Source organism: Trichoderma breve, chromosome 2 (assembly GCF_028502605.1).
Source record: "Trichoderma breve strain T069 chromosome 2, whole genome shotgun sequence".
Lineage (NCBI taxonomy): Eukaryota > Fungi > Ascomycota > Sordariomycetes > Hypocreales > Hypocreaceae > Trichoderma > Trichoderma breve.
Window position 1 is genome coordinate 1,890,454 of NC_079233.1, and position 18,774 is coordinate 1,909,227.

The 18,774-nt window shown below is 50.6% G+C and overlaps 6 protein-coding genes across 6 annotated transcripts; 5 read left to right on the forward strand and 1 right to left on the reverse strand.

Moving 5' to 3' along the window:
• Window positions 1–783: 783 nt before the first annotated feature.
• T069G_02811 (fungal specific transcription factor domain-containing protein) lies at window positions 784–3,599 on the forward strand (the record flags this gene model as incomplete). Its single annotated transcript, XM_056170021.1, has 5 exons — window positions 784–1,032; window positions 1,282–1,298; window positions 1,433–2,507; window positions 2,574–2,840; window positions 2,895–3,599. The coding sequence occupies 5 exons, from the start codon at window positions 784–786 to the stop codon at window positions 3,597–3,599; spliced, it is 2,313 nt and encodes a 770-aa protein (XP_056030913.1).
• Window positions 3,600–6,391: 2,792 nt separating this feature from the next.
• Window positions 6,392–8,179, forward strand: T069G_02812 (fungal specific transcription factor domain-containing protein; the record flags this gene model as incomplete). The annotated part of the gene is made up of 4 exons (XM_056170022.1): window positions 6,392–6,428; window positions 6,513–6,747; window positions 6,809–7,246; window positions 7,336–8,179. The coding sequence occupies 4 exons, from the start codon at window positions 6,392–6,394 to the stop codon at window positions 8,177–8,179; spliced, it is 1,554 nt and encodes a 517-aa protein (XP_056030914.1).
• Window positions 8,180–8,622: 443 nt separating this feature from the next.
• T069G_02813 (aminotransferase class-III domain-containing protein) lies at window positions 8,623–10,026 on the forward strand (the record flags this gene model as incomplete). The annotated part of the gene is made up of 1 exon (XM_056170023.1): window positions 8,623–10,026. One exon carries the CDS (start codon window positions 8,623–8,625, stop codon window positions 10,024–10,026), a length of 1,404 nt encoding a protein of 467 aa, XP_056030915.1.
• Window positions 10,027–14,402: 4,376 nt separating this feature from the next.
• T069G_02814 (RNA recognition motif domain-containing protein) lies at window positions 14,403–15,283 on the forward strand (the record flags this gene model as incomplete). The annotated part of the gene is made up of 2 exons (XM_056170024.1): window positions 14,403–14,479; window positions 14,539–15,283. 2 exons carry the CDS (start codon window positions 14,403–14,405, stop codon window positions 15,281–15,283), a joined length of 822 nt encoding a protein of 273 aa, XP_056030916.1.
• A 207-nt stretch (window positions 15,284–15,490) lies between these two features.
• T069G_02815 (uncharacterized protein) lies at window positions 15,491–15,824 on the reverse strand (the record flags this gene model as incomplete). Its single annotated transcript, XM_056170025.1, has 3 exons — window positions 15,491–15,510; window positions 15,568–15,640; window positions 15,699–15,824. 3 exons carry the CDS (start codon window positions 15,822–15,824, stop codon window positions 15,491–15,493), a joined length of 219 nt encoding a protein of 72 aa, XP_056030917.1.
• A 1,531-nt stretch (window positions 15,825–17,355) lies between these two features.
• Window positions 17,356–18,549, forward strand: T069G_02816 (uncharacterized protein; the record flags this gene model as incomplete). The annotated part of the gene is made up of 2 exons (XM_056170026.1): window positions 17,356–17,670; window positions 17,734–18,549. 2 exons carry the CDS (start codon window positions 17,356–17,358, stop codon window positions 18,547–18,549), a joined length of 1,131 nt encoding a protein of 376 aa, XP_056030918.1.
• Between the last annotated feature and the right edge of the window lie 225 nt (window positions 18,550–18,774).

Genomic DNA, 18,774 nt, shown 5'->3' on the forward strand with positions numbered 1-18,774 from the left:
TGAAATCAAAAACAGAAGCCAAGAGCTCTTTGGTGACCAAGCCTCCTCTTGTCTGAGAGTCGTCTCCGCTAGCTGCCTGCGTGGACGGGCATGATGCACGTTGCTGGCGGATTTCATCAAGAGCCGCTTGATAGGAATTAGGAAGAAAGCTTTGTCATTTGGATAACGTTACCCGTATCCCGTCCTTCATCGCCAAATTCCGTGCTCCGCGGGCCCCACGCCTGCAACCCAATCAACCAACCCATATTACGGAATATTGAGCCGGACCAGAAGCGCGCCGTGGGGAACCGGGAATTCCACATGGCTTGGGAACGCCCGCGCTTTGCCTCGCTTTGCCTTGCGTCGCCATTTGGCGCCCTGCCATGCCTCGAGTGTGCCTCGTTCTGCTTCGTACATGCCTGTCGAGGCTGATCAAGGAGTCCAAGTTGCTTGTTACAGGACCTGTCAGTTCAGTTGCATCGACCTCGGCTCCGGCTCGTCTCCACCACGCGACGAGATTGATTGCCCGTAAGCGGCTCAGCTTCCTAGAGGGCGGAACAGACGTCGCCTGCAACCCGTACTTCAGCTCTGCCGGCCGTTATCTTGAGTGCGGGAAGCAAGAAGCACGAAGAGCATCGATTCGATCCCATCTTTCCCCTCGGGTGCCGGGCGCTGAGAGGTCACGTGTGGCGCGGCTTTATGCTTGGTGCAGGAGCGTGCCACAAAGTCCGAACGGCCTCTCTATACCTTTTTTTTTCTACTCCCCTTGTGGCTCCTCACATGAAGTGAAGGGAAAAGGGCGACATGGAGCAGATTGAGACGCAGGCATCGGACCTGCGCTACCTGACGGCGCCAGTCGCCGCTTTGAGCGACTCGGCCAGTGTCTCGTACGAGACGCCGCAGCCACGGACACACATGAGCCCAGGTTCCGCCATGTACGGAGACAATTCCGCGCTGCACGACGACGCTTCGCCTGGCGATGGCAATGCGAACAAGAGGAAGTCGGTTGACGAGGCGGGGACGGCGAAACAGACACGGAGTAAGAGGAATCGGGTGAGTTTATGCAATTGTCGTTGTAATTTTTATGAAAGGGTGCGAGGCGATTGGACGTGAGGTGTTGAAGATGCATTCCGTCCAACACATGCTGTGCCAAGATGAACAGGTCCCAAGAGAGCCGAGGCGCTGGAAGCACAAGGCAATATTTGGCTGCTGCTTTCGTTGCACATCCCGGCAGATAGACAAATCATTCAACTGTTTATGCCCGTTTTTGGTTGAATCCCATCAGCTGACGTCGTGGTCCAGTACATTTCCATTGCCTGGTAAGCTCACACTTGGCACTCTATGGCTTTCAGTAATATATAAAAACCTTTCTCACCTGCTGGCTGCCTATCAAAGGATGCAATGACGGTGGAATATACTGAGCTCTGCTGACATTTGGGGGCCGCCCCTACAGTAACGAATGCAAGAGGCGCAAGATCAAATGCAACGGAGAAACGCCCTGCCAGCGATGTGGCAATCTCAACCTGGCGTGTCTCTATGCGCCCAACTGCTGTTCTAACAACTTCAAAGACTCGGAAGAATACAAAAAGATTGCGGCGCAGCTGAGTCGCCTTCAAGAAGAAGTCAGCTGGCTCAACCAGAGCATGCGCAACATGCAGAGCGAGTCGCGATTCGCACCGCCATCTTCTGATCGCATCGTACCTGCTACTAACTCAGTCATCGCACCCTCTCCATCACAGAGCTCGGCATCTGGCCACCGACTAGACTATCCTGGAAGGCAGACGCCATTTCAGGGGCCGACGAGCATGGCCTTTACCCTCGATGTGGCCAAAGAGACAATCAGCAATATGGGGTGGAAGACTACTGAAGAAGCGGATGACAATGAGCCGCCACCAAGCAACCACATTTCCTCTTCAGTTTCAGTCCAGATACCCCAGCTGCCAGACCCGCTCTTGGAGTTTGACAAAGATGAGATGGTGCGCCTCTGCCGAGTGCATGAAGACGAGATTGGCATCATGTATCCTGTTCTCAATATCCAAACCGTGATTGCGCATGTCAAGAACATCGCGCTATATCTTAAGAGCCAACGGCCAACTGAGCCCTTGAATGACCTTCAAACTTTGCAATTAAAAGCCATCATGTGTTGTGCTCTTGTTGTAGAAGGACATGGTCATTGTGAGAAAGCGGTGCGGTTGTATGAGAGCATGGAAAATACCATTAACAGAAAGCTCATGTCGGACGGGCTTGAAGTCTCCGACCTTCCCCTCTTGGCACTTGTTGCCGGATATCGATTCTTGTCTAATGAAGAAGTACTTGCCTGGCGTGTCATGGGACAGGTGGTGCGCTTGTGCGTAGAGCTCGGCATTCATCAAAAGAGAGGGCTGATGATGATACAAAATGAGACTGAGAGGAAGAATGCTCTCAACAGCTTTTGGTCTGCTTACGTTCTTGATCGCCGATGGGCATTTGGTACGGGTCTGCCGTATGCTATCCAAGACGATGAGATTGACCCGACTTTACCCATGCCTGTGAGTTCGATGACTGTGGAAGAAAGAGAAAAATAAGATGGAGCTCGTCAGACTAACGTCATGTAGGATGAATATCCCTACCTTGTTGCCATGATCACATACTCTCGAATAGGTGCCAAAGTATGGCGTCAAGTGTCTCACTTTGGTCCCGTTCTTGCCCGAGAACTGGGCCAGGAGGAAATTGAACGACTTGACCAAGAGATCCTGCGGTGGTATGAGAGTGTACCAGAAGAGATCAGAGTGCGTAATTGGGACAAGGAAACCCAAATGACATCAACGCCATCATATAATCTGCAACGGTTGAGGATATGGACATATCTACGTTTCAATCAAGTAAGTCGTGGTGCAATTGTCAAACTTGCCTAAGCCGAACTAATGGCCTCTTAGATAAGAACATGGCTGTATACTCCTGTCCTACATAGTGCTACCAGCATTATGCAACATCCATTACAAGCGCAGCGCGTTGTTGACTTGGCAAAGGACACCATCCAGTATCTCCACCACCTCAATAGCACTACCAACCTCTACCGAAGAACGCAGGTGTTTTACCACCAGTTTCTTGCGGCAGCAATATCCGTCGTCTTCCTTGCCTCAGTACACGCACCCGTACGCTTTAGTGCAGTTTGCAGAGAAGAGTTCTACATGGCACTAGATTTAGTCAAGGACCTGTCCGTCAAGAGCTGGGTATCTCAGCGACTGTGGCGAACCATCAAGTCGCTCAAGGACGTGGCACCTCGCTTTGGTCTGAATCCAGATGAAGACCCTCATTCGAGCGCAGCGCTGGGCATGATTGGCCTTGCAAGAGGCCACATGGATACCATGCCCTCTAGCCAGCCTATATTTCAGCATCCTCCAATGCCTCCTAGGCAGAATACGGAACCCATGGTGAACAACAATAACGGCCAAAAAATACAGAGTGAGATGTCACGCATATTTGAGGGCTACGTGGGTCTCAATGGAGTTCAGTTTGGGAGCAACGGAGAAGAGCAGCATATACCTCCTCACGCCGCTCTATCTTCTCCAGAGTCGCAGAATGCCATTTTTGCCTCGGCAGATGGGACAGTTTTCCCTCACATGCGTGAGATGTTTTAAGGAGAGATTGATATTCTTTTTTTTTTTTTTTTTTTAGTACAGCGTCTATTGCTTCGGAGCCATGTTTGAGCCATGTGATTGCTCCTTCTTTTATGTAATGATAACATTCCCCCTTTCATTATGATAGGTTTTAGACGTATCATACTCTATACCATAAGTGCACACTAGAGACGCATGTTTAACATGACATGCGATAAAATTTTACGGAGTTGATTTGCTGAATGAGATGCTTGATTTGCGAGAGTTCTCTTGGATTTTGTCTATCCACAGCGCTGTGTGGCATAATTTAGGCGGTCAGTCACGTAGGCGTCGCTCTTTCACGCTTCATGCCAGTGAATCTTGGACTCTACATTGTGCTTGCATTTTCCGTCCAAAGAAGCTACTTATATTCACAACAACCTGAAAAGAGTGAGACATGTGTGAAGGCATGACTTGTTCGCCGATAGATGGCTAAGAGCTAAAAAGAAACATGGTCAGCAGAAGGGCAAAAGAAAGAAAAGCAGACCGGAGAAAGTGCTCAAGAAGCCCGCGGCGTTTTGCCCGCACAAATCGTCGGGCAACGCCAACGAATCCGGGGAGTCAGAAAATGCACCCCTGAGCATGGATTGCTTAAAGCGGAAATTCTAAGCAGAATCGACCACTAGGATGTCTTGCTCTGGAGGGTCGGGTCCAGACTGTTCGATTCATGTGTTTTCCCTGGGTTTCCCGCGGCGACAGGGTTCAAGGGGGCAGATTTCTCCAATTTCTCAACACGTTGACAGTTGGCATGGTTATTGATTATGCAGCAACAATTGAAAAGCATCACCGATGCCGGACGTGGTGGCCAGCGGATCAACATGACGTTTTGGGATCAACGCCTTTGCTCGAGACGTCGAGATTCGGTTTCTTGAGCCATTGCCAACGACTGCACAATGCCCGCCGCTTATCCTGCGAAAAGAAAGGGGGAAAGATAACATTCGAGAGCCAGGGAATAAGCCGCTACTGCTATCAGTCCAGGTTGGGCGGCAAATGGCCGTGCAGCATCCATTCACCACAGTTCTTGCGCTCGCTTATCTGCTGCAGCCTGTGGTAATCATCTCATCTTGCCCGGAAAAGATTTTCTTTAACTTCGCCTGGACCATCGAAATACTTTCCCGCGGGAAAGTATTTGGAGATCTGCTCCACCCGCTATCTAGGACTCAACAACCCGCTGCGGCGCCGCTGCTACTGGCCCGGCGACAAACTTTGGTTGAACAATGCCCGGCCTTTGCAGCCGTCATCGGAAGCCTCTGTCTAGAAGAGGAAACCTGGATGCTCTGTGGCCAGTGATTTGTTGTCAACAGATATGTCACAAAGGCGGAGCAGGTGATGCAACGAGTCTGCAATGCAACACGCCATCATCTGATCTAGTACTTTCTGTCCATGCAGACAACGGACCGGCCGGAGGAGCATTGGTCTTATCATTGGTTCTCCAAGAATAGCTTCGGTTGAAGCTTTGGCTGCAGGGGACCCTCCCCCAACTGCAGAAGTGTGACAAGGGACCACTGATGGAGGATGCCCAAAGGCCCAGGATTTGTTTAGCACAGGCAACTTCTTATTCAATGGCCAGACTTTAATTGGAGAGACGTCTCCAAGTATGGATTACTCCATAGACGCTTTCTTACCAGCAATGTAAGTGCTCTATTGCAACCCTATGATTGACAAGGGTTGATCATTGATAGCTGGGGATTACTATTCTAGAGTCATTCCCTACTCATTGCGAATGCCCTAAGAAGTGTTCGTTAAGAGATAACGGACTAATTTATCAGTTGTACCGGAATTGGGTCATCTGGCCTGGTGATGAGGAGTTCGACTTGACCATTCTGTTGCGTATTTATACCGCCGTGGCGCTGGTTGATGCTCAACCACTGGGTTAAAATTGCTTCAATCTGCATCGAAAGCAACGAACTGCATCGTTATAGACTACCTGAGGAAGCGAGGTGACACTCTGCATTGAGAAGACGCAAAGAACTTATGGTGATGGATATCATCGTCTAGAAATTGCACAGGGAAGCTACGCAACATTTACCCATTCCTTCACGCGACTCTCATACCATTGGCCTGATTTCTCATCGAGACGCCTCCGAAACGCCTACTCAATCAAATCTGCATCATCTTCTCATGCACAAACGGAGTTGTTGGTGGCATTCGAGATCTTGATATCGCATTCGAGCTAAGGCTGTTAGGTTTCCACCTACCTGGTCATTGAGCGGGCCTCGTATTCTAGACTTCCTAGCGTGACCGCCAGGGAAACTTTACATTTTCCCGCGGACAACTACCACCAAGCTGCCTCTTACATACATGCTGCATTATAAGTCTCTGCAAGATATCCACCACTGCTGAAGACCAATCCCGAGCACATTGCCTCTGCTTTGTCAGATTTTTACAGTCGCTCACTCTGACGGACTGATATGCAAGAGAATCAGCAGCAGAGTGGCGGCGGACGGCCCTATAGGTCTCACCTCCGGCCGGCGTGTGTGCCCTGTCGCCGGAGAAAGTCACGATGCCAGACCGCAAGCGATGCTACCGTATGTCTGACGTGTCGTGCTCACGGTACTGAGTGCTACTTTCCCGGAGACTCACAAACATCTGAATCTCCGGAACCTGCTCGTCGCCGTCGCCGTCGAGTGGAAGCTCGGCCGTCACCCGATGCCTCTGGCGCAAGCCCCTTGAGGGTTGCACGAGGCGTGGCGCCGTTCCACGGGAATGCAAAGGCCAATACCTCAGCGTCCATAATTGGGACGAGAGGCACGTCCATGGGGCAGCAAAGCTCAATGGCGGTGCCAAACGTGCCGCCAAGGTCTATCACCGGCATGTCGAGGACAGACCAAGGAGAAGAATCAACTCTGGCCTTGGGCTCCGATGATGATCAACACCTCAATCTACACATTGTAGGACCGGCTTCCACCAATGATAGTCAAGTTTTGTCTACATATCTCTCGGGTATACCCGGAGCTACCCGAAGCACCAGAATGATCATTCCGGAGCCCGCCAGCTGTTCGCGTCCGGTTCTATTCACTGAGGTTCAGAAGAGACCGGTGGGCCTCAAGTTGAATCGTAGTTTCTCAGCAGAAAAGCTGGAGATTATTGAGAAGCTCCTGGAACCTCATAATGAGGCCATTATAGACGAGTTCGTCGTCCTTCGTTTTCGCCGGCCGACTCCCACGTAGCTGACTCTTTTCCCCTTGTAGATACTTTAGAAAAGTAAACGTGTGTCTACCACTTCTAGATGAAGTCTCATTTCGTCGTCAATACCGGGAAGACAAGACGCGGATTTCGCCAGCGCTGCTGGCATGTCTGTATGCTCATACCATTGTGTACTGGCAAAGCTCCCCCGTCTTGAGTCGGTACAGGTGTCCGGAGAGTCGCTTCATCTGGAACCTCGCCAACGAAGCGGTATACTCAGAGCTTCACCTATCGCCCGGCATGTCTATCATCAAGGCAATTGTACTCAATATTGGTGGACGCCCTACCACCTCTTTGATAGGTAACGGCGTGCTTCTCGGATCTGCAGTCTCCATGGCACATTCGTTGGGACTGAACCACAGCCCTCTTCCATGGCAGATTCCGCTACCGGAGAAGTATTTGCGCATGAAGATTTGGTGGGCGCTGTTGGTTCATGACAGATGGTGAGTGTGATCTTTTCGACTATCGAGTTTCAAAAAACAGAAAGACAGAGAGAGAGATGAAAATCTGACTTACAAATTCCGAATTGCAGGACAAGCTTGGCACACGGCACGCCGCCTCACATCCAAAAGTCCCAGTATGATGTACCTCCGCCAACTCTAGAGTATCTTAGTGAAGGCTTAGCAGACGGAAATAACCCGCGTTCTGAGCTCAGAACCAATATCTTCATTTCGCTAGTAACTCTAAGCGAAGTGCTTGACCGATTCCTGCAGTACGTGTACTGCGTTGGACGAGATAAACAGACCACTACCGATCTAGAGCATGCATTGCATCGATGGGTTGAGACATTGGAGGGACCTTGTCGCCGGATTGTCTTACGAGGATCTCATCTGGATGTTACCGGAGCCGCAAACCTTCGCTTAGCATACTTAACCGCCAAACTGCTATTGCAGAGGATACAGCTTGAGGCAGAGAAGCAGGGAGACCATGTCAACGAGGAGGGAGTGTTGAATCGGTATTCTGGGGCACGCATGACATCTGAGGAGATGTTGATGCTCATTCAAGACTTTCAGCCGGAGCACCTCGGTGATTTCTGGATGTCCGTCAGCTCCTTTTCTTTCCCGGCTGCAGTCAACTTCTTGTTGCGGTGCGCGCTGGAGACTGAGAATTCCCCCGAAGGGTTGGCCCAAAGCCCCTCGTTCAGGATTGCCCGCGACATAATCACCACGCTTCGATCACATCAGGAGCAGTACAAGTGGGATTTGGGCGACATCTGCCTTGCCCAACATGCCGAGATTGTGGAGAAGATCCTGGCGGGCGTGGCGCCAGACGAGCAAGGTGGAAATAATAGCAGCCTGGACCTCCAGGACTTTGACGCCTCGATCCTGGATCACATCTTTCCAAGCGTATGGGACCCGTTGCAAAACGCCTGGTAAATAAAGAATAAAGCCAACGGATCAGTTTCGGTGGGTAAACTGGAGAAATAGGGGTCCCGCAGAATAATACGGAGCTGTCAGTCAGCGCCGGGCAAGTTTATCTCCCGCGGGAAACTTTTGTTGGCCGCGGCAAAGCTAGGAAAGCAAGCAACCACCGCCGCGAAGATACCCACAACGATACGATATCGGAAGTAGACGGGAAAAGCGCAGAGATGAGATTTTTTTGTTTTTGTATATAATGCCATAATGTCCTTGGAGGCCGGGTACAATTGGAGTTCACATCATCAAGCAGTCAAGGCAGCAAACAAACCGCAATAGTTGTCTGACAACACTGTCTTCTTCAACCAACAGGAGCAATCCAGTCTTTGCATATCCATTGATCCCTTGGAAGGTTCAGACAGTTTTCTTATTTTTGTTTTTTTACACATATACAAACATTCACAATGGCTCCGGGAGCTCTGGTTGAATCTGAAAGCCCCCTGCTGGTTCCCGTATCGGGAAAACTCGACGTTGTCCCTACACTCTACGCTGGAATCGACGAGAAGCAGCTCCGTGAAAAGTCCAACGCACACTTGGCCTACTACGGCACCAAGTTTCACGATGATGTGATCATCGGGGCTCGTGGAATGTACATTTACACAGCCTCTGGCCACAGAATCCTTGACTGGACTTCAGGCCAGATGTCTTGTCTTTTGGGCCATGGACACCCCGAAATCGTCAAGACTATTCACGACCACGCCATGTATCTTGACCATCTCTTCTCGGGTATGGTTTCTCCCCCTGTTATCAGCCTCGGAGAGCGTCTTTGCAAGGCTCTTCCAGAGGGTTTGGACAAAGCCTTTTTTCTCTCCACCGGCGGCGAGAGCAATGAGGCCGCTATCAAGATGGCAAAAGTTTACACCAGCAAGTGGGAAGTTGTTGGTCTCGGAGCTTCTTGGCACGGTATGACTGCCCAAGCTCTGGGAGCTCAATACCACTTCGGTCGTAAGGGTCAGGGCCCAACTATCCCCGGCCAGTTCATGCTTCCCTCACCAAACGCATACCGCTCTGAGTTCCGGAAGCCCGATGGATCCTATGACTGGGAGGCCGAGCTCGACTACGGCTGGAAAATGATCGACTTGCAGTCCACTGGTAACCTCGCTGTCTGCATTGTGGAATGCATTCAAAGCTCCGGAGGCATGCTTGTTCTCCCCCCTGGATACCTCAAGGCCATGAAGAAGCACTGCGAGGCAAGAGGCATGCTCCTCATCGTCGATGAGGCACAAACCGGAGTTGGACGATGCGGCGACTTCATGGCCATCAACCACGAGGGCGTCGTGCCGGATATCCTCACTCTGTCCAAGACTCTAGGCAACGGCCTTCCCCTCAGTGCCGTCATCACCAGCGACGAGATTGACCGCGTCTCCGCCGAAAAGGGCTTCATGTTCTACACCACCCACGTCAACGACCCCCTCCCCGCCGCCGTCGGCGATAAAGTCCTCGAAATCGTCTTCCGCGACAACCTCGTACAGCACGCGCGCGAGGCAGGCAAAGTCCTCCACGAGGGCCTCCAGAAGCTCAAATCCCGCTACGGCTGCATCGGCGACGTGCGCGGCCGCGGCCTCATGGCCGGCGTCGAGATCGTTGCCAGCAGAGAGACCAAGGAGCCCGCACTGGAGCTGGCCAAGAGCATCGGCGACACGGCGTATGGCTTGGGCGTGTGGGCGAACTTGAGCAGCCACCCTAGCTTTGGTGGCACGTTCCGGATTGCGCCGCCGATTACGGTGACGGCGGAGCAGATTCAGGAGGGCTTGGATATGTTGGAGAAGGCTTTTGCGGAGACGGAGGGGACGATGCCTCTTTATTAAATATCGAGTTACATGGTATTGAGAATTGGATTTGGGTGATTTGGTTGCAAAAGGGTTATGTTTGTTTTGGCATGGAAATTGGCGCAGGTTAGTGAGATCTTTTGGTGGTTGTATGTGACTTTATGTTCCAAGTCAAAGAACGAAGAGAGAGACAGATACAGTCTAGAACAGTCATAGTGAGAGCGAGATACTTTTGAAAGAAAATATATGTTAAAGAACAAACGCGGAAGATTTTACTTTCAAGGCATAAGCCGATATATACAGAATATTGTATAAGAGTTTTTCCATGTCACAGTTCGCAGCGAGAAAGACTTCATGTATGGCGGTGAGAAGAAAGAAAAAAAGGTATCATTCATAAGCTCATCATCTAACCAGCAAATTTCGCAATTCGTCTCGTCTTGCCCAGTCATTTAAATCCATGCTCTGCCATTTGTATTCGCTCGCTTTTCTCATGCATGGCGCAGAACACAAAAAGAAAAAAGAAGTCGCCCAAGATATTTTGAAAAAGAGACAAAAAGAATATGCCACTTAAAACGCCGGCCCATTGCAGGAAAAGTTTTTTTAGTGAAAAAAGAAGCCGCCATGCTCGCTCGCTATGCTGCAACGTCGAGATTTTTTAGAAACCAAAGAATTGTTTGCTCAAAGAGTGTAATTGTAGGTTTTTGTAGAATTGTGCTGATGAGTCGGAGGAAGACGGTTGTAGTCCGTGTTGGAATGCCATGTGCACGAAGTATGTATGTGTGCCGTTATGATATCGTGGTTGAATGTTGTAAACTCATCGTGAACGCAGCTTGAGGTGTGGGCTGAGCCGTCTGGAGATGCCGCGAACAGCGACGCCGAGGACCATCAAAACTTCCAATCCGACAAGGCCCATCCAGACAGTGTTGAGAAGCTTCTCTTCATAGTCGGAGGAGTAGCCGTTGAAGTAGCCTGAAGACATGGAGTAACTGGACATGCCCCGCGCCATGATGGATATTTTTGTGTGGATCGATTCAGATTGGAACAAAGTAAGGTAAACAGGCACAGACAGGTGACTTTAATTGCTTATTCTGTTGGATAGACCTAGGACAACCTTGTCAGAATGGGCCATGAGAGAAATATAAGGACAACGGAAAACAAGGCTGGTCTGAGAGATATTCGAATCACTGTATGCCCAACTCGAGCCCAACTTCAACATCCCCGCCGCAAAGGTCGGTCACGAGTGGCACACGAGAGTGGCGGCAAACGGCAAATATCGCAAAGGATCGGACAAGGCCTTACCAGTTCGTAGAAACATACCAAGTACACGCAAATAGGTCACGACACGGCTGACGATAACAACTATACTCGCGGCTGCAAGATGTCGATTTTCAGTCCTGCTACAATCGGGACCCACGATCAAAGGCCCAGATGCTGATCATAAAACAGGCCCAAACGCTGATATATGATGCAAAAATCTCCAGATTCTCAAGAGCGGCGGTCGGGGCGCAGAGGTCGAGTCAGTGCTAGTTTGTATGCACTCGAGTGGATTCCTCTCTACGATATGTGCGTCGCGTGAGCCGTAAAAGCTGGCTTCCCGTACCCTGTCCTAGCCTGATCTAGCAGCAACTATTGGTTGGCTACAACGAATGCGTCAAAACAAGGCTTTTCACAGGAGAACCAGTCTATGATGAGGGAGGTCGAAAAGATGGAGGAGTTGTTCGTGAGGCCGAGACGAAAGAAAGATGCTGAAGCAACCGTGGCAACGTGGCTTTTTGGCCGTCTTATGGCGTTGCTGGCCCTCCTGCTTTGTTGGGGGATAAATTTCCTCTTGGCTGTTTGCCTTTACCATATTGACGGGATGCCCTTGTCACCTTTAAAAACACTTCAGCCCCACGTGCCGCCACCCTCATCTTGCTATGAGATTTGGTGTGTGAGACGGGAGGAAATGAAGCCGTTTTGCGGCTGCCGATGGGTGGGGCCGCGTCCCGGACAAGAGAAACATGTTTCGGCGCCCAGTGTTGCAGGCTTGCAGCCCTCAGGATGCTCTCTTCAGCTTCATCGTTTCCATCCAGAGCTGGTGTTTTCTTTGTCGTCGTATGTGCGTAAACAGGCTGGAAAATCTTGCTGTTAGCTGGGCCATGCAGCTTGCCAAGGGTCCAACTCACGACCCCCGCCCATTATCCCTGTTGCGCCCTATGGGGTATGTAGCCGCTGAACAAGGGTCGAGGCAGCCGATGAAAATGCGGTGACGCCGATTCATACAGGCATCATCCATTTGCAGTGGTGGTGAAGATCGGCTGGCGAAGAAGCGCTTTATTCCTTCTCTTTCCTTCCTTGAGGCGCCATGGATTGAGATGGGACCAGAAGGTAGTTGAATCTGAGAAATGAGCCGCAGTGAGTACGTAACAGTGAGCCTTGAAGTAGGTCAAGCATTATAGCCGAGTCGGTATTGGCACTAGCCGCAAGCAGGGAGGTGTAACGGCGTTATTGGCAGTGTTGAGAGCAATTTCCTCATCAATGGATGGCTGCAAGACATGTTCCAAATTACCCAGAATATGAACACACCACCTTGCTGGTCGAGACCCCTTGACATCTAATAGAAACAGCCAAAATCATGCACTCGAGATCGCGGCTCCGATCATGCAGAAACCATAATTTGACGAATTTCGTATTATCCAGCACACTCCTCATTGGTGTTTCGTTTGTCGTCTCATAGTATTCTGGGTAGTTTATGGTCTTAGGCCTCGCTTAGATATCGCCGTAGCCGGCTCTGTATCCAAGTCGCTTTACTCGATGCCTGTAATCCGTGCGGAGCTCGATAGCTATGGGGCGATTAACAATGTGGGACTTGTCTGTAACTTGAATGGTTTGGAGTGACTGATGCTGGCAGATCTGAGTAATGCATTATGTCCCCTGTAGAACGCAGAGAGAGGCTCGTTCTGTAACCTCAGTCCTGGCATCTCTTCTTCGATCTTCTCGCATGTTTAAAGCCATCAGTGTCTGTTTTACCTCCTGGGAGGTTCATGGCCATCTAACATGTTGAAAGGACAGGGCCGATTCACATGAACAGACTTGATGTGCATGAATAGGAGAAGGTTTATTGGTAGTTAGTTCCACGTTTCGAATGTAGTGCCAGAATGATGTATGTATTTGAAGGCTGTCGAATCATCTTCAGCAGCTTTTGCCACGGGTGACAATGTCCGACTGCTGTCATGCTGTAGAATTCGAGGTTTTGCTGACGTTTGGATCTGATTGATACCAAAATGTAACGGCGAGAAGGTCTGTACATGATGTGCGTTCACTAAGACGTGGGAGGTGATCAAGGAAAACATCCTAGAGATTTGATAGTGAGGAGAGACGAACAGCCCATGGCGACTTTTCAGGTAGAGATTTGGTCTTTCACGTGATACTGGCGATTCACAACTGATTGTTAACATGGCAGGTGGCATGGAGCTTGTTCCTTTCAGGCTCAAGGGATGCAATCTATTGTACTCTCTACAACAAAGATTCAGGAAATTGGAGAACAAAGCCTCTGTCCATCAATCTGAGCAATCAAAGGCATCAAAGACTGTGGCGCAACTAAGCAACAGCTAGCGCAAGGTCGCCGCCAGACGAGTTTCGTCTTCCCGCCCGGCTAGCTTCTCCGTGGCTTGTCTTATCTTGTCTTATCCAGGGATGCGTCTTGCCCAGACTAGCAGAGATGCTTTGATCTGTTCTGTAAATATCCGTGTGATTGGAGGGCGACATTCTAACACTCTCCAATGAACATGTAGACTAGGTACTTGAGATCTACCTTGCGTTACACGGCAGTTTCTCCTGCAGTTCAAGTAGCATTTTGGCTCCCTCGCATCATTTCTTGGCTCTCTCCACTCATAGCCAGCTTGCATGTACTGTGAGAACTACCTTGTGGACCCGTAACTTGAACAAACAAGCAAACAAACAAACGAGTGATAGCTATTGTGAACTTGTTTGTAATACTGTAAAGCAAGAAATTATACCTATGATAGATGATTCAATACGCTCTTTCACATGCTCAGGGAAAAAACGAAGACGTCATCCATCGAGCCATGCTGAGCCACAGCGATATTGATTGGGGCCTTTTCCTCCGTAGTATCGAAAGAACACGACTGCACCGCCACACGTTCGCTTTAGCCTCACCCCCTTCTTCATGATGACGTCGCACATCTGCCCCGCCGACACCCCTCAATCAAGCTCTCCACGAGGTGTTGCGATACTAAATTGCGCGGCTGGTTCCCTCCACTCCAGCTAACCTGAAGCCACGATACGTAACCCAAAGCAGGAATTACATAAATCGCCACGTTTCTGCTCTTCCATCACCTACTCCTGGAATTCTCAAAAGCTCTACGATATAGCTATTCTACACTATCAAACCCCTATTCTCACCACCAGCAAAGATGACTACCACCGTTCACGTCGAGAACATTGCCGCCGCAACTGGCGATGCTGAAGTTAAGGACTTTTTTAGCTTCTGGTTCGTCCACCTGCAGCTCTGAACTTTGATTATACGAGCCTAAGCTAACTGCTTCATAGTGGCAAAATTACCGACATCAAGGTTACCACCGAGGGCGAGACGAAGAAGGCAGAGGTTACCTTTGAGAAGGAGACAGCCATGAAGACCGCGCTTCTCCTGAACAACACACAACTCGGCCCCAACCACATCAAGGTGACGAGCGCCACAGGCGACTCCGAGGACGATGGCTCGCATTTTGCTCGACAGGGCAACAGCAACGACGAGATTACCCAGGAGATGAAGCCCCGCACCCGCATCCTCGCCGAGTACCTCGCACACGGCTACGTCGTCGGCGACGCAACCATCCAGCGCGCCATTGAGCTGGACCAGAAGCACGGCGTCTCGTCGCGATTCCTCAGCACCCTGCAGGATCTGGATAAGAAGTACCAGGCCACCGACCGCGCCAAGACGGCCGACCAGAGCTACGGCATCTCCCAGCGCGCCAACAACTTCTTCACCGGCCTGAGCAGCTACTTTGAGAAGGCCAGCAACACGCCCACCGGCAAGAAGATTGCGCAGTTCTATCTTGATGGCTCAAGACAGGTGCAGGATATTCACAGCGAGGCCCGGCGGTTGGCTGATCTGAAGACGGAGGAGCACGGTGGCAGCGCTTACAAGGCGGCTGGTTTTGAAAAGGTCTTTGGCAAGGAGAAGAAGGAGGAGAAGCCTGCGCCCGCTGCGGCTGCCGATGCTACCGTGATCCCTGGAACTGCTGCTCCCGCTCCCGCTCCCGGAGTCACCTCTACTGATGAGAAGACCGCTTAAACGAACCAGAGTTATTAAATTGTTATGGAGTTGTGTTGCAAGTTGTGAAAATTATTAGTAGTCTTTCTTATGATGATCCGTTCAGATGATTTCTTATACGAGTTTTTACGGTTTCAAATCACGGGCAAAGGATAGTATAGTATAGCGATGCAATGATTGATGCTATGAATGACTATTGTACAACATGAACATGCCAATTTATTCTCCTTAAGCGTTCAACGGAGTGTCTATGACAAAGATTAGTCGCGAACTGCGGTATACGAGTCGCTCTAATTAGCGCTCACAGTTTCCAGGCTCCCTGGAAAACTTGTGTTTAAGCACATCGTCCATCGGCCCCTTGGGGTTCGATGTGAGACACTGTCACAAGGTTTTGGTTAGAGATAATTTATGCGTGTAAATGAATTGAGTCACTCACGTCAAGCTGGGACTTTGGGTCCTTCTGGCTGGTCTTGCTGATATCTGAGGCCTTGCCGGATCCAGTGTCCCCTATTTGGGCGGCGGATTGGCGCTCGGGAGGAGGAGATTGACGTCCCTCAGGCATGGCGATTTAGTGGTGTAGGTGATGGAATTGGTGATACAGTTGATGGAATTGGTGATGAAGAAGCTTTTTGGAGCTTTTGGTGTATTTCCAAACAATGTTGTACTTGAAGAAAAAATGTAGAAGCTGAACTGCTTTGGTTTTGGCTGTTTAAATGTATTACGCAAAGATGCGGTAGATGGCGTTGACGTCAGAGCCGTCATTGGCGGGCGATTGCATCATGTTGATGTCGCAAACCGATTAGACGGATAAGAGAATACTCACCGTTCTGAGATATGCGAAAATCAAATATGGAGCATTGTAAGATACGTTTATTATTTCATTGGGCCCTTTTTGTTGCCTTGGAATTCTACTTCTAACCGATGTTGTGGTTCCAAGTTCATGTTGGCAACGGTGCCCACAACTTATACGGAGTATAAAGTCCGATCATGACAATTGTCTAGCAAACGCTTTCTTCGGCACATATCTGCGGTATTACTGGTTCGATAAAATGGGAATTATCTCTTGCCAGCCAGATTCAATTACTAACAATCGAGACAACAAGACGTCATGGCACAATACAAGTGCATGGCGATGCAATGTGTGTCTCAGTTGTCGAGGTAAGGAGTCGGTGTTATTAGACAATTTCTCGAACGAAGGCGAGCCCCTGGTTTACAACCCCACAGGTGGGTGTACGTGCTCCTGTGGTCTTATGCTGCATAAGCTGCGAGGCTGCGATAAGCTTAAGAAGGAATATCTCACATTGATTGATGAAGGACATTTTGAGCCGTTATTCTGTTTGGTGAGTGCAAGAAGGAGCTAATAGGACAAGGACAGGTTGCACAAGGAGCTGAAGTCATCCAATCTTTCGATGTCATTGATACTACCTAGAGAGCATGTTAGGTGGTATTAGCAGATGAGCCACGTATCAGTTTCAGAACCACAACTTTTCCAGCCATCTACTATCGTCTGCGCAGCTTCACACACAAGGAATAAGGTATTTAGAACGCACACATAATCACGCCGCAACGGAGCTAATTATCACCAATGCGACTGGAACAATGGAACGAACCTGGAAACTTTAATAGTGCCCAACTTATGGAGGCGCTGCTTGTCCCCCTCACAGCTAATGCAAACCAACACTGAACCTGAACCCCTAAAAGCACCGCCGTTAGTGGGCTGGTCGGGTAACTTTTTAGTGCCCGCGGCCACCACATTTCCACTCACCCCGCACCTAATAGTGCCGCTCCTCCCACCGAAGGGGGTGCCTGGCCCGTATCGACAAATCTGGTGACCTCGGGGAGCACGTCTCTCTTGTCTCAACCTTGCCCGGACGCTTTTCAACGACACACCGCATCTTCAATCTCGTTTGCCGTCTTTGCCTCTGCGCCGATAGAAGCCCTGCCGACCCGAACAGCCACCGCCATCCGTGGAACGAGATTAAAAACCGCGTAAAGATCCGGCCAACAGCGGGACCAAAAAAGGAAGGGATAAGGGAACAAGAGAGATAGAAAGAGAAGAAGAAAAAAGGGTGCGCTCCGTTACAAAAGCAAAGATGCCAGATCTAAACTCGGTGCCCCCCTCGCCTCATGTCCTGGCCAGCGGAACACCTTCTCGTCGTCAGTCGGCCAACCTGCAGTCCGCATCATCGCCGCCCTCTGCGTCTGTCAACATTCTGCCTTCCAACCAGGCCGCTGTCAACCAGCACGTTCCTTCGCAGGCTCTCCCGTCTCCCGGCTTCCCCCCGCCTCAGTCGCCCATGGGCTCAGCCGATGCCGCCGTTGGGCCAGGCCCGGGACCTCTGCGGCACCCGAGGCCTCTGACGGCTTCTGAGCTTCACATGCAGTTGGAAAAGGAGCAGGAGGCAGTAGTATGTAACACATGATGGCGATATGATATAGCCATGGCGCAACCATCGACTGACCATCGACAGGTAAATCGTCTGACTCGCGAGCTCTCGATGCTTCGGGCCGCCCACAATGCGTCGGTTGTTTCAAACGCCTCGTCGACGTCGAATGCTACTTCTTCCCACGACCCCATTGTCGAGTCGTCGCTCTTGTCCGGCTCCGGTTTTTCTATTCCTACCTCCCGCCGCCACCATAGAACCTCGTCTTCTACATCCCAGACTTTCCCCAACTTTGCCTCGTCGTACGAAGCCCGAGCTCGAACATCCCATCCCGCATCGCTTTCACGGCAGAATAGCAGCGCTTCTCGCAGAAGCCAGACTGGATCGCCCGCGCCACCTAGTTCCATAGATCCATCGACCTATTTTCATCAGCAGAGGAACCCTGCCGCTGCTAGCTCCGTCATGATGAGCTCCGTGGTGGCTACTCCCGGTAGCTCCGTTCTGGGTGACCAGATGAGCCCCGGCCTGATGCCCGCGACTTTGCGGTACGAAGAGACGGCCTTTTATCGACAGGAACTAGATAACGCAAAGAAGGAGAACGAGGCCCTCAAGAGACGTATCCGAGAATTGGAGAGGCTCGTCCGAGAGAGGCGATCGAGTGATGCGAGCAGGAATAGGAGCGATAGCGCGAGCACAACGGCAAGTGCAAGCGTTGCGCCGGGCGGCGGCGTTAGTATCGCGGGCCCTCGAGAGAGCATCTATGGTCATGGCCGAGACCGCGAGCGAGCCAGGCAAAGCACCACAAGCTTGGCTGGCGGAGTAAGCATTGGGGTTCCTGACGAGGAGGTCAAGGTGGGCGAGAGCGCGGCAAGCGGACGACCAGGGAACGACAATCAAGGGTAATCATAATCATCGACTATAAACGACTAGATTATATTTGCAAGACGGACGGGTATACTAGGTATGGAAGATTCGGACTCCGTTGGTACTAAGTGGAAGATACTATTGGCGTTCTGGTGTTTATTAGCGAGACTCTTGCGTTGATTCTCAAAATTGGTTGAGCTTTTCTTTTCTTTTCTCTTCTTTTCTCTCCTTTTCTCTTTTCCGCTCTACTCAATGTTCTGTTTT